The 14,459-nt window shown below is 39.0% G+C and overlaps 1 protein-coding gene across 10 annotated transcripts in view; it reads right to left on the bottom strand.

Annotated features, from left to right (window-relative positions):
* The window catches only part of LOC421106 (KIAA0146), a 205,947-nt gene that overhangs the window by 71,668 nt on the left and 119,820 nt on the right, over nucleotides 1–14,459 (bottom strand). For 8 of the 10 annotated variants that reach the window (XR_003073926.3, XR_003073925.3, XR_005855832.2 and 5 more), the window contains 2 exons: nucleotides 4,365–4,572; nucleotides 2,242–2,492 (listed from right to left, as the gene is read on the bottom strand). The exons of the other annotated variants lie outside the window; for them this stretch is intronic. Coding sequence is in view for 4 of the 8 variants with exons in the window: in XM_025147953.3 (XP_025003721.2) it covers nucleotides 2,242–2,492; nucleotides 4,365–4,572 (459 nt within the window). In the remaining 4 variants the exon portion in view is untranslated. The remainder of the gene's footprint in view (nucleotides 1–2,241; nucleotides 2,493–4,364; nucleotides 4,573–14,459) is intronic. 10 annotated transcript variants of the gene reach the window in all.

Genomic DNA, 14,459 nt, shown 5'->3' with positions numbered 1-14,459 from the left:
GAAGTTAACAAAGAAAAAAAAGGTTTTCTTTACAAAAGCATGGGCCATTACTTGGTTCAAAGGACTGTCAGAGGGCGTTGAACCCTTTTACTCACTATCAGGTGACAGACACAGACTTTTTTGATAGAGGAGAAATGTCTCATGTGGATGCTTATCAGCCATGAAAACAGCAGCTGATAAAGCAGTATGAGGTGTTTTCTGCTCCTCAGTCTTTAAAAGTGTTCGTTCTCCTCCTTTCAAAGAGAAAGGGGGTTGATTTTTCTCTTCAGAGCACATGGATCCAAGAGGCAATTCTAATTGCTGCAAATGACAGTCACCAAGCTCTTTCTTGAACAAGAACACTGACAAAATTTGAGGAATTTCCAATAGGCCAGTTCAACAACTGCACGTGGGAATACCCAGCTACAACATATTCTCATTTTTTTAATTCCTATTTCAAGTTTGGCAGAAGAAGTGCAATCTGAGATTTGTGTTGTTTCACCCCATTCCTATGAAGAGCGCAGACTCAGGCAGGTTAACTATCAGGAATTGTGTGATTGAGAGTTAAGTACATTTTGTCAGAACTTGAAAAGTAAAAACGGAGAGCTATCATTCGTCCTCTGCTAGAACTGGTGGCATTAAAAACCAACTTGAATAACAGGCTGTCAACTGCTCTGACTTTTAATCAAATGTAGTCCTTAGAAGAAAACCCACACAGAGGAATATTGTCCTCTAAATCAAAGATTGATGTGGGGTTGGTAAACATCCTTGCCTATCTTTTTTTTTTAATACATACAATAGCAGTAATTAAATTATAGAGCAATGACTTTACACAACAAGGTGTGCCAATTATGTTTTTAAAATAATGCAAGTTAAGCCCAATATAACTTCTATAAAACATGAGAGGCAAGGCTATTGACAATTACTTTTCTGAGAGCGATTACTGAATATGCTTCTTAGGAAAGATCAATCTTCCTAAATTCCTCCTGGAGAAACATTATTGACCAATGAGTGCCGTAAATTATCCAGTGGTTTACAAGGTAGCTAGAATTAGGAGAATTCCAGTACTCCAAAAACTCAAGAAGGACCTGAGAACATGGTACAACCATCAGCAGGGTGACTTAGAGGAACTGAAATTCTTCCAACCTTTGAAGAATTTCTTCAAAGCCTATTGCAAACTACATTTGGTGAGTTCTCAATGGGATCTTTCAAACTAATTGCAGGGAGAAAGATCTCCTAATGCCCTGAAAGACTGTACTTACAAGCTTAATAAAGGCTCTGCCACTGTAACTTACTTTAATAAACTTCCTCAGTTAAAATAAAGCTTATAAAATGTTAAACCATCAAGAACCAAAAGTTAGTACAAACCCTGGAGGAAGGAAATTCAAAAACAGACACAATAATCTTAGATCCAGAGTTGTGGAGAAAGACTTGGAAATCAGTCTTTGGTCCCAAACCTTGAGGATTCTAAACTGAAGTTCAGTACTGGTCAAAAGGGAAAACTGCCCTGGCTATCTTTCGTACTGACCAAAACAAGGTCCCGTTTTTGATTCCCTACACTGAAAGCAGACCAGTGTCAGGAGGCAAAGATTAAAATAGAAGCAGATGAGAACACTACTCTAAAGCTGTACGCTCTACGGTTTTCATTTAAGATTTCTGATTGGTGTTAATGTTTTGACACCAGATCACTTCTTACTATGGAGCAGATGAACTGCCATGACCTCTGGAATTCCATCAACAAGAGTTTTTTTCCAGTGGCTTCACAACGGCAGTTTGCACGTGTTTGCCTGCGTTTCTCATGTGAAGTCTGATCAAAAAATCCATTTTAGAAAAGCCTTTTTTTTCTCCATCTCTCCCTATATTTCTCTTTTCTTCCAAGAGACCAGTCTATGAGCATAATTTACAGTAGAGCATCCTGGAGGCTGAAATAGGTAAATGAGAAGTGTTTGATACAAGACTTACTCTGTGAAACACAAAAAACAGTATAGAATGCCCATGACCATCAGTGGTTCCCCCTAATACATTTTCAGTCTTCCTGTTAGTTGCTGATGCAACTACAGACAGATCCCTCCCTCCCACAGGCAGCATTACTCCTATTTCATATTGTATCTATTAAAAGACTATTGAAAATCCTGCACCTTGTTGAATGTACTTATTTCCTGGAACCTGAAGGCTAAGAACAACAATTCCAAACTCCCTCCTCTTTGTTTACTCATACATAACAAGCACGCTAGGATAACTCCCACATATCTTATTACTTACCTAACATTTAGTGGATCTGAATTTATGATGGGTGTGGCATAGATAGGCTTGTTTCCTTGAATCTGGCTTCTGAAACCTTCTCTTGCGGGCAAATAGTACACCCTTTGGATAACGACTCGTACCTGCACTTCTCTCCATCCCACTGCTCCTTGGCTTTCCACCATTTCAAGCAGCGAATCATTTACAGCACTCAGTGCTAAGGGATGCTTTTTAGGATCACAGTTGTCATGGATTTGTGGAGCACAAGCCACCTGGTGAAGGAAAATTCATTAACAGAAACACTTAATGGGATGGTGAAACTATGGAGTGCTAAAAAGCACAACATGAAAAATCTCTTCAAGAAGTACAAGGTCAGTTTCAAAATACTTACTGCATGTAAACTGACTTACATACTATTGGCCCTTGTTCATTGAGGATTCTTAATAAACAGCTAAAGGGAGTACAGCACATAGCACTCTCCTGTATTGATTGCTGCTCTGGAATGAGCTAAGTCAATCCATGAGAAATCAGGCTGACAGTAGGAGGAAAAGAGAACTGATACTAGTATTTATGATTCTTCCTCTTGAATAGTTTCATTTTTACTTTTCCAGTGTTCTGTTTCTCCCTTTTCTAAAAAAGGGGTAAAATCCATCTTGAATGCTACAGACTTTCATACTTATGTAAAAATGAACAAGCATCTAGAAACTTCAATGCAAAATATTTCAATTTAAAAATTAGATGATTAATGAGAAGTATAAAAACTTAATCTAAAAGTACAAACCTTAGTCCACCCTTTAGCTATTTACCAAATGTATCTTAGAAATACAATCCTCCAAACTTCCCAAATATATATTATGTACAAAATTATGTTATATTTGGCCTCAGTTTAAATGAGTAGCTGCATTAATTTTCAATCTAAAATAAATCTCTCTCTTTCAGTAAAAAAATTGATTGCAAGTATAAAGTATAAAGTAGCATTTTATGTATAGGCTCCGTACCAGCACAAGCCAAAGTTCTGTTCTCAAAGTGAAACTTTTTTTTTAAAGCTGGATGCAATGTAAAGTTTTAAAGTTTTACAAACCTTACTGTAAGTATTACCTATCAGTTGAGAAGCAGAAATACAATGTTAATAAGGAAATGATGGTGTGATGATACGCTTATCTGCAAAGTAGTTGCAATGAAACATGTCTTATGAGTTTTAAGTGAAACGGTTTTGCTAGGAAGTATCAGGGAAAGAATTAACTTGCTCTGTTTTTCACATACCACAGTAGAAGCTCTCTACCAGATAGAGCTGTAGCAAGAAATTAGATTAGAATTTGATTTACGCAACAGCTTCATTCTGACACCTATAGATGGAATTACATATAAATATATAGAAATATATATATATATAGAGAGAGAGAAATATATATATATTTATGTACACACATAGGGCAAATGCAACAATGACACCCAGTGTTGTTCTTTAGATTCCTGGGACCAAAATTCTCAAATGTTAACAATGATTTTTGGGTGGACACTCCAAAAACTTTAAACAAATCTTTATGAAAGTGCTGGTACAAACTATCAGATAGCCAAATCCCTTAAAATACCTCAGCTTGTACAACAGCTAGAGACATTAAGAGTCAATGGTTATTTTGATATAAACAAAGTTAAAACAGGAAAGAAAACAAATTGTAAAGACACTGGAAAGGAGGCTGGTGTTCCCAAATGATGCATTAAATAAAGGACAGAACTGACTAGGAAATGAGTTCAATAGGAATGGAAAAAGGGAATATTTATTAAAAATAATACCTTAGCTGATACTTTCTTAGCATTTATCAGGAAATTGATTTTACTACAAATAAAGTTTGGCTACTCAGCTGTACAGAAGAAAAGTGTATGAGAAAACAAACTACAGTTACTATTTAGCACAGTAGTGAGACTTCAGCAAAATAACCTCTCAGCAGTTCAGCCTTTGGATGGGCCAGAGGCCTCTGCTAAGAAAATATTGTTAAAATAAACATCACATATTATTCAGCCTTCGTTAAATGAAAGCTGAAACTGAGCAGCTCAGTAATTTTTGTTTTTGTTATGATTTCCAAACATCTGCTCACCAACTTCTTACAGAACGCTAAAGTGAGAGCCAAATGAATGAGCCTTACCTGATTATCTGGAGATTCCTGGGGTTGCTTATTGTCAAGGTCATCTAGTTTGAATGTCTGTGCCAAAGATATAATATTCTTTCTAATAAGCATCTTTGTAGGACCCTGTGTCTTGCTTGTTTCTAAGTGCTCACTGAGTAGTACCTTCTGACTGAAATATGTATTCATGATAACGGGAATATCTGCATTCTTGAGAAGTAGTTTTTGCCTGGAAAAAATAACATAATTGCCATCAAATCCAGTACAAGTTAAACGACAGATAAACACCATTTTAAGTTATGCTGTCTATTTCTCTCCCCTTTGTTCTATAGTTACCACTAAAAAACACAAAGGTGTGTTTTCTGACATTGCAAGTCACCTCATAGATACATTCAGCTTGGATCAGCCCTGTGAGCTCAAGCACAGCCCTGTGCACCTAGGGACAACGTTCATCTGGTAGCAGGTTGGGCTGACAGGCCCTATGAACCTCATCTGACTTCACTCAAACACTACTTGGTATCTCAGAATTGTCATAGCAGTACGAAGAGTACCAAGGACCCCTCCCTACAGTTTCTGAGGTATAAGCTTGGAAAGGAAGATCACTCATTCAGTTCTGTATGAATTCAGAGTGCTGGCACTGCTGAACCCAGCCTGGCCTTCCAGAGAGACATCCCTCTGCTCAGTACTTCCCATGAAGAAGAATCCATTCTCACTGTGGCCACTGCAGAGCTGTTCCTGATTCTCATCATTTCTTCTCATAGAAAACTCTACATTTTTCTTAAGATGCACTGCATGTGATTTTGCCTCTCTGTTTACTTCCTGTATGTTTGTTGCTGTCATTAACTTGCTCTCCAAGACACAGTTTTGGTTTCTAGTGCCAATCTGAATTACCAAATAGCTCCACGTGCAGCAATTTCTTGCCTCACAAATTAAGGTAACGGTTGCAGAATCTCTAAATACAACAGTAACTTAATGCCTAAGCAGGTCTCAATGTTGATACTGTTCTGTATGCTAGTATCAGAATCACATATGTAGAAATACACATTTTATCCTCACAGGATACAAATCTACTGAAGTCACCTTTACAAAAACAATCAGTCACCTCATTTTCTAAAGACCATCACGAAAGAGAAACAAAATTCACTTAGTGAGTTTATAGCAGGTTATGGCTTTCTATTAGATTTGTATTGTTTGGGACTGAAAGCAAGGCTTCCTCTGCAGCGAAGTCTCGCTGACCTGAGTTCAGAAGTTACCTCAGGACTCCAGTCTCCAGGCTGCTGTGTTAGGGAGATGAAGTGAGCTCTCACATTTATGACGTCATTTGTCAAAATGCAACCAAACTAAGCTAAAAAAAGGAAGACGCCCTAAAAAAATACTGATTTCTGATCTCAGTCCATATGAGACTTTGATTAAATGCTGCAGCGTGGTCTGCTTTATAACACAGCCCTTTATTCTCCGCAGAGCAGACAGGTACAAGGAAATCAAGTCAACAGAATAGGAAAAGTAGCAACAGATTGTTAAATATAATCCCCGGTTTTATTTGTAATTTGGACAATAATGAAACAAGATGATAATTTCTGCCCTTTAGAAACAGAAATGTATTAAAGGAGGCTTGCAATTTAATAACTATGAATCATATACAGAAATTACAAAAAAAGATGTATTGCTTCTATTTATGAACACTCACAGAAGTTATGATTTGAAATAGAAAATTCATGAAAAGATACGGAATAAAACCAAGTACTGAATCCCACTGCAATGCCTTGCCACCATTTGGGAACTCTTAAGTAGGCAGCAGTTTATCCTTAGTGCCCATTCAGTCCCTTGACTCCAAGGGAATTTATCGACGTGGGTCCCAGCTCAGAAAAGTATGACAGTAGCTGCCAAATTCACACTGGCTGATAATCATAAGATTACAACAGGAATTAGCTCAGTCAGCAAACCAAGACATCTCCGGGTCTTACGGGATTTCTGTGCCTCAGCTGCCATTACTCCCTTCTTTCTGAAGAATTAAAACCTATATAAAGTTGGTTACAGATCTCTGATCGGTTTTGGCCGCCTTTACACGCAGATATGGAATGAAAGTCTTAGCACCCGCTTTCTTGAGACGTCTGCACTCAGACCCAAAGTAAACAGGAAATCTCGCTGAACACGAGTCTGTTACGTCACTAATGCCAGAAGAATGTTTGTTTGATCTAAATAATCACATTCTCTAAAAAAATACTGACGTTAGCAGCAAATCATTCATAGGAACTCTGAGGTTCGTGGTGTTACTTTTATCTTCCTGTTGCAGATTTATGATGAGGTTATATATATACATACGTATATATTTTTAAAGGCAGGTACAGTTTTACTGGTACTCAAATTACGTGTAACCATGGTTTTGCTATGTCTATGCACCCAATGCCTCGATTACTTTTATAACTGCTAAGAGGTTTCTGTGTTCCATTTTCATCATATCTTTACATGGATAATGCCAATGACTAATGGGCAGTCAGCATTTCCACAAATTAAAAAAAAAAAAGAAATACACTTTCAGGAGAGGCTTTCCATTTCTTTCTTGCAATATTAGTTCACTAAAACTGGCTCCTTTAATGGATCACTTCTTACAGACTTGAGTATTTGTCCACTGACTTACTTGATTCTTTGCTAGGTCAGGAGAATGATCACAGCCATCTACTTAAATCTTCCCAATTTGTCAATGAGCAGGTTTCTCCCAAGAAGAAAGGAAAAGGATCAGTAATACACAGAAATTATAATCAATTGAAATGAAAGAAAGAAAAGAAGTTTGTATTAAGCTCACAATTCTGTATCCAGGTGGATGGGTAAATGGAATTGTTTTCTATGTGTGTATATATATATCCTTCCCAAAGAACGGCAGCTACAGGTGCATCATTTGCAATGTGCCTAAGCCAAATGGACACATTTCAATTTTGGAAACAAAACAATAACATATTTTTAAGATAACCTGCTTTATAGAAACTGGGATAAGATGCAAGAAACCGTGAACACATGAATAAGACAAAGATGCTTTAAAAATCATTACAACATAGACCAATTTAAATACTGTGAAATGAACAGAAGTTTCTCTCCTTCGTGTTTTTCACTGTGGAGATAAATTTTGTAAGAAATATTATAAGATAGAAAATAAATGAGACAAGCATTCCATGACAAACATGCTTAAGGTTGCATGGAATGCCTGATGGAGTACACCTCCGCTAAGTAAGACATCTTGATATCAGAGATACTGATCTCAAGATTTTCTTGACCATGGAATGACTGAGTCCCCAGCCCCTGTCAGATGTATTGTAATACCCCCTGTGATAGGTATTGCCATCTTCAGACTCTGGATATTGGAAAAAAATCACTTCCACAAACTGTGACTGTGGTCCTGAGCTTCATGTGTCGCCCCTGTGCTTGGGACCCCATAACTGATCCCACCAGCCTTCTGCATCTGTCCCATCTGTAGATTCTGTACAGTCAGACGCAGTCCAGCTTCCACTCTGGGGGACTTAAGCATATACTGACAAAACCATCTTGGTTACCTGTCATATTTAAAGGGGGAAAAAAAACACAAAAATACAGAGATTTGAAGATGGCTTTAAAGAGTTTCCTAGCTCACTTTGTAGAACCCTCCACACAGATAAAGTGTTAAATGAGCATTTAAAGCCTTCTGTAGCCTCAGTTTTCTTCTATGTGCCACATAAAAAAGTAAATAAAAAGCCACATCTCAATATTCAAATTAAGCAGAAACAACGGAAAGAAAATGAACTTCACTACATGCTTAAAAAACCTTTTCTGGCACTCTAAGATGTTCTTCTGGCTCAGCAAAGTATATTTAAAGGTTGGATTAGATGTCCACTTCCTTAATAACTGCCTTTAGAGGAAAGGTTATTTGCAATGACCTGAAGTAGAGACTGTGAACTTCTTATGCTAGAGGACATTTTTTTCCCGGTATGCAGACGATCAACAATTGCTGTAACTGGTCACATGCTAAAACAACATGAGGCAATGATGGCCTTTTTTTTTTCCTCTCTTGCAGCAGCTTCTCTCTCTAAGGATGGAGCTTGCTTTTTCTCTCTCCCCTCCTATGATGAAACACAGGAGCAGATATACTTGCCTACTGCTCTGCTAATCACGGTCTATCACGATTTCAGACACGGAACGCTGCAGCAACTTATGCAAGGAGCTGTATAAAGCTTCATCTTGAGGCAGGGTCCTGATCCCGCTGTCAAGCGGTCAGAAGGCTTCTAGTGTGGTTTGCCGTGCACAGCCTACTGTGCTTGCTTTCCATCCACGCTCTCAGGCAGCAAGAAGTTCTGAATCTATGGCAGCAGTTAACTAACAAACCACAAACTTCCGCTCAGTTGTGCTGACATCAAACGATGATGGTTCATGAACTTAAGATGACTTTGGATCACTTTAAATTAGAGAATTTCTTCTTCAATCCTTCTGGGTATTTTATTGGACTTCCCCCCCCCTCCTTTTCTTTTGCAAAGTACAAAACGTCCGAAGCATTTTTTTGAAGAGTACAGCATATTAGCTGAAAACTCTTAACAATTAAGCAACCTACAACATGCACTGTAATTATAAAACAGACAAGTTTCTAGACTCAGAACACTGATTTAGTGAGTAAGTAAGATTTAACCTCAATCAAGAAGAACAGTAGTCACACATGAAGGCTAAAAGCATGTCAGAACCTCACCCTGGTACCCAGAGCGTGAAAGGCCTTCCCCTATAACACATACCATACAAGACCCATTCCTGATTACTTAGAAATCATTTCTTTTGTCCAATATGGAAGAAGCTGCTCATGTTGCCTCTCACCAGGAGCTGAGTGCCACATGCAGTGTTTAATCTGTGAAATACTGCAATATGTCCAAGAAGTGTGATTCTGAGAAATACCTGAGCACTCCAATAACAATTATTTTTTTTAAAGCCCCAAATCCAAACAAATCTCTGTGCACCTACCACCCAAGGACAACAACTATCTTCCCAATGGTCAGTACAAATCAAAATACCATTTGGAACAGATTAACCTTATGCCAGGCCTAGAGCTCTCCCAAATACAGAATTAGCAACTTAGTAAAAACCACAATGTGACCAACATCCATGAACGTCTATTCACCCAGCAGTAATATCACCACTCAAATGTAATTCTCCATCAGACCCATTTACCATCAGTTGAACAATCTGTACAAATATCACATTTGCAACTTCACACTTCCATAAGCAAACTTTCTTTCCCTCCCCCGATCTCAAAGGGGGGAAACAAAAACAAGCTGGCATGTCCTTCTCTGAAATTATCTTATTCAAAGCAACAGTTATTGTGGGACACAGTTCTTAAGGCTGACTACATGCTTTTCTCCGTGAAGAAAGAGTGTTAAGTATCTAGACCAATGTCCAAAGTCACATATGCCAAATATACAATTCTCTGCCTTGTCAGGTTTTCAAGGGAATGCAGCTTCAGCACCTCAGAACAGCAGATATGAAGGAAAAGCTAATCAATCTATGCCTAAATTGCCTACTTTCCGAATATGATGCATTTGTGAATAGCTAGACATTTGTTCAATATCTTTATTGGAAATACATTTTATTAGAGGCTTCATTCCATGAATGCAACACAAAGATTACATAGCAAATTTCGTTACAACCCAATCTGCCATCAATTATCACTCAACTTGAAGTGAAATACAAGTAGTGAGGAAAAAGAAAAGCCATTGCACTGTTCCTTCTTCAAAATAACATCATATTTCCCAGCCAAATTATTTGTAAACCTAAGAAATGACTCTGATAAGAAATTACAGTACACAAAGCCAACGTTTTTATCACGACATCATTTTACTAATTTTAGATTAATTATATATAAACTAACCACTGGGTTGCCATAGTACTTCCTTTTGAAATGTGACACCTTGCAGTGTGAAAAAGTTGGATGGAAATTTTCGTATTTAAGAGAGCTCTGCTCTAAAAAGCCTGTGGTTCGCATTATGCTCCTCCCTCAGTCAGTGCTCTCACCTCTGCAGGGAAGTGAGTGGGTGCCTCCTGAGGAGGACATGCAGGTCTTCTGATGCAGGAAAGCACAGCTGAATAGCAAAGCAAATCCCATCCAGCTCTAGGAAATTACTACAATACCGGACTTCAGCAAGACTGGAAAATAGGGATTTTTCTTAAAGCTCTCCCGCTACTTTAGCTATGAGGAAAGCACCTGACATTTCTAGAATTCTAGACCAATTCATTGAAACAAAACTTAACTTCTGGCACCTACAACCGTCGCAAAGTTCCACTCACGGGCTGCACAAAAGCAATCTCCTGAGCTCCAGGGGGTACTACTTTGGAGAGGATTTGCTAAACAATATACTTAAATTGTGCCTAAGTCAGTCACAAAACTGTTATAGCAGACAGAAGTTCTACTGGGTAAAACACAAAACAAAATGAAGCTGTGCACAATAAAGCATTAAACTTGAAAGCTGATATAAAACAAACAAAAAACCCCAACAGTCCCACACATGTGGAGGGTGTTACAAGTAACTGAGGAGATACAAATATCGTGCTTATCTTTTCATAATCAAGATGTTATGAAAGAATTCTACTCTGTATGTTGACTCCATATTTCAACTTGTATCTGACTAGCCATGAGCTCATTAGTCAGAGGACTTCTTCTATCTGCTCCCAGTGCTAAGCTGCACGTAGGGTTTGAGGTAAATGAGGATGAAAGCAGAAGTCACCAGAAAGTTCAGGGATACATTGTAGGGATTCTGAAAGCAAAAAATTGCACCATCCAACCAAACGGTAAGGAAGAAGAACCGAAGCAAGCAAACTGCAAAGTAATGTCATATTAAAATTCGTGGTCAGTGTTAAAGATAGCAATAAAGGCCATAGTAGCATCAGATCAGAGACCCATCTACCTCAGTCTCACTTATAGCAGCAAACTGCAGATATTTGAGGGAGACTACAAAATTACAAGTAAGCCAGTAGTGAAAGTTCTCCACAAGACTCTTTTGCATTCTAGAGAATTCTAAAAACTTTCAGCTTAGGGACTTAATGAAGCAGAAGCAGTGTCAACACAGTTAAAGAATCCTCAGTACATTTTTCTTCCAGGAACTTATGTGTCTGCTTTTGGACCACAAGTACACTTCCAGCATCCACAACATCCTGCTGCATCCACAGAGCCCAACAGTCTCTGTATATGCATGTGAGGAACCACTTCCTTTTAGTTGTTTTGAATCTGGCACCTAGTGGTTACTAGCTGCTCCCCTACTTCTTGTTCTGTAGGGGCAACTACCCTTCTTGATACATTTCCTAATAGACACCCCCATCACACCTTCTCCCAGCCGCTGCTTTTTCAGAGTGAAGATCCACAGCTGTTTTACTCATTTCTCATAGGGAAGCTATTCCATGCCTCTGCTTGTCCATCTTCTCAGATATGCTTCCACTTCTTTGAACTGAGGGACAGACACTGCAACCTAAAAACGCACCATGAATTTCGAGTGACATAACATCTCTCTGTTTCTCTGAGCAACCTGATCCAGTGCCTGGTTTAGTGGATGGCAAACCTGCCTGTGGCAGGAGGGTTAAAACTAGATGATCTCTGAGGTCCCTTCCAACCCAAGCCAGTCTAGGATTCTATTAGAATCCTAAAAACTCAATCCTGAATAGTAACAATCCAGAGTCCATCATTTCGTATGCAATTTGAATTCACTTACAATTTCCTCATAAGATGTCAAATCCTTTGTCCAGCCCCAGCTCTAGAGCACCCTGCAGGAGAAGGAACATGTTCTCCATGTCTAGAGGACTGCAAGGACCACAGTTCGCAAATGAAGAGGAAGGAAATCTGCATTCTCTTGTGAAGAACTCATCCAATTCTTTATTCCTCTTCTAGACACCACAACACAATGGAGATCTGAGGAAACAACTCTGCTGCCATCACACAGCACCACCTCTTGAGGTGCCAGAAGAGATCTGTGAGATCCACCCAGACAGCTGAGGGTGGTGTGCTAGAGTGAAGAACTTGTGCACCTCTGTACTAAGTGGTCAGTGTATGGAGAGTCAGGGTACTTGGTTGGTTGGTTCAAGTCTGAAGAATCAGCAGAGGAACTTCAACAAATTAATCTTTAGGTTTTTTTTAAATATGCTGTCCACCATAGTTGTAGTGGCTGTTAAGAAAACCAGCCCTTTCTTCTACAGAAGCATGGAAATTGCTATTGGCAAGGACATGCTTACATACACGCTCACCAAAGTCTTCAAGTGCACAGTAAGGAGAACAAATCTCATCCCTGAGCAAACTCCAGCATTCAGAAGATAGCTTATAGATGCATACACTTGATTCTCTTTATGTTTAATTATTAAGCCTAACAGTAAAACAAAACACAACAAAGCAAAGCACATCAGATTTGTTCTTGCACATTCCTCGTTAGTCTGCTACTTTTCTCTGGGCACTTCCTATAATTTCTCGGTGAGGCCACCCAGCAAAACCACACTGCATTCTGACCTAGAGGTCATTTCTTATATGGATAAAGCCAGTGCTGTGAGTACATCAGTACAGAGAGAGCACATGAAAGCAAGATTCTGGATTGTTTTGTAATATAAATAGGAACACAAAGGGTAGCAAGAACTTGTTCAATGCTGCAGGGCACAACAGCAAAGCGAAAGACTCCCCTTGAGCTAGCCAAACTCTGCTTACATAGAGTACAAAGGGCAGCAGCCTGAAGGTGTTAATGGCCCACGCCGTGCAAATGGAGGTGGCTGGACTCCTAGCACAGAGACCTGTCACCCACTAGTCCAGGGGATCCTTGCAGAAGTCTTATACCAAGGTTACCTTTATGGTGATGCCCTTCAGCTTCACTGAGCTGTCCCTGGGTAGAAGAACCGTTTTTTTCCATTGTGTTCACCGTTGCCATTGATGCGTGTGTAAAAAAGAGAAAGGCGGTGTGGATAAGCCCTTCACCACAAAAATTGTTGCAGGCAAAGTGATGCTGGAACTGGAATCCTGTCTACAGTAATCCACCCCACATAACCACAGGTGAAAACACAGCAACACTCGTGGCCAAAGCAGGAACTTTAAAGAAATATCCCTGTGCAGACACCCTGAGTAAAATATTGCAAGGGAAGCAAAGTGGCTGAGCCAGCTGCAGCAACGCTGCTGTTCTGTGTTCTATCAACAAGAACTTTTCAGGGTGGAAAACGGCCCTCAGAAGTCTATGCACTTGAAAGATCTCGGTCATGAATTACTTTCAGAGCTTCATTTTGCTTCTATGTAATACTATATCTTCTCCATTTAAAGCACAATAGATGGAATGTACTGCATTGCTCTCCCACAGCTGAAACAAGGAAAAACCCTCTAAGAAATTGGATGTAAATTTCAATATCCCAATTACCCTTGCCTTTATTTCCCTCCCCCAAGCCACACTCCTTTTTTTTTTTTTGCAAGATCACTGCACTACTTTAAAGACAACTGTACAAAACAACCACCAACATCTAACTCTAATATTGAAATCTTACACTGGTGGTCTCCAGGCCATTGCTTAACTTTTTGTTCATTTCATTTCACTGAATACTTGCAATGACAAAATGACAGTTAGCCACCAGACCATGGCCAGAAGAATTTTTGTACTGTATCACAGTATTTTCACATGACAGAAATTCTTTTTTGGATTGGTATAAGAGGGCTGATGATCTGGCAGACTCACCAATGCAAAAACATGCACAAAAACCTTCTTTTGTGATTGCATTAGACTTTAGAAACTACACAGCTTCAGTATGTTCTAAGTTCATTTTCTTGTTGCAAAGAAAGGAATTTTCTTACTTCAGATAGAAGAAGAAAAATTACAGAGGTATAATGCAAAGATAAAAGCCCTTAGTATTTAAAACAAAAAACATACACAACCATGCTTCTCTGCTTCTTTGCAATACTTCAACATCCATCAACATCTACTAACCACATCAGCCAAGCTTACCTACCACAATTATCCGTGCTGCTCAGCCATATGAACTCATCAACCTGAAACTAATTCTAAGCCAGGTTGAAAGGGGGGAGAAAATACCAGACACATAATTTCAGAAACAAAAAAATGAAAAACAACTTTTTTCAGAAGAATGAGATCTGTATTTTCACAC

Source organism: Gallus gallus, chromosome 2 (genome assembly GCF_016699485.2).
Source record: "Gallus gallus isolate bGalGal1 chromosome 2, bGalGal1.mat.broiler.GRCg7b, whole genome shotgun sequence".
Taxonomy (NCBI): Eukaryota; Metazoa; Chordata; class Aves; order Galliformes; family Phasianidae; genus Gallus; species Gallus gallus.
The sequence above is the reverse complement of the archived record's forward strand: the minus strand, read 5'-3'. Positions and strand labels throughout refer to the sequence as shown.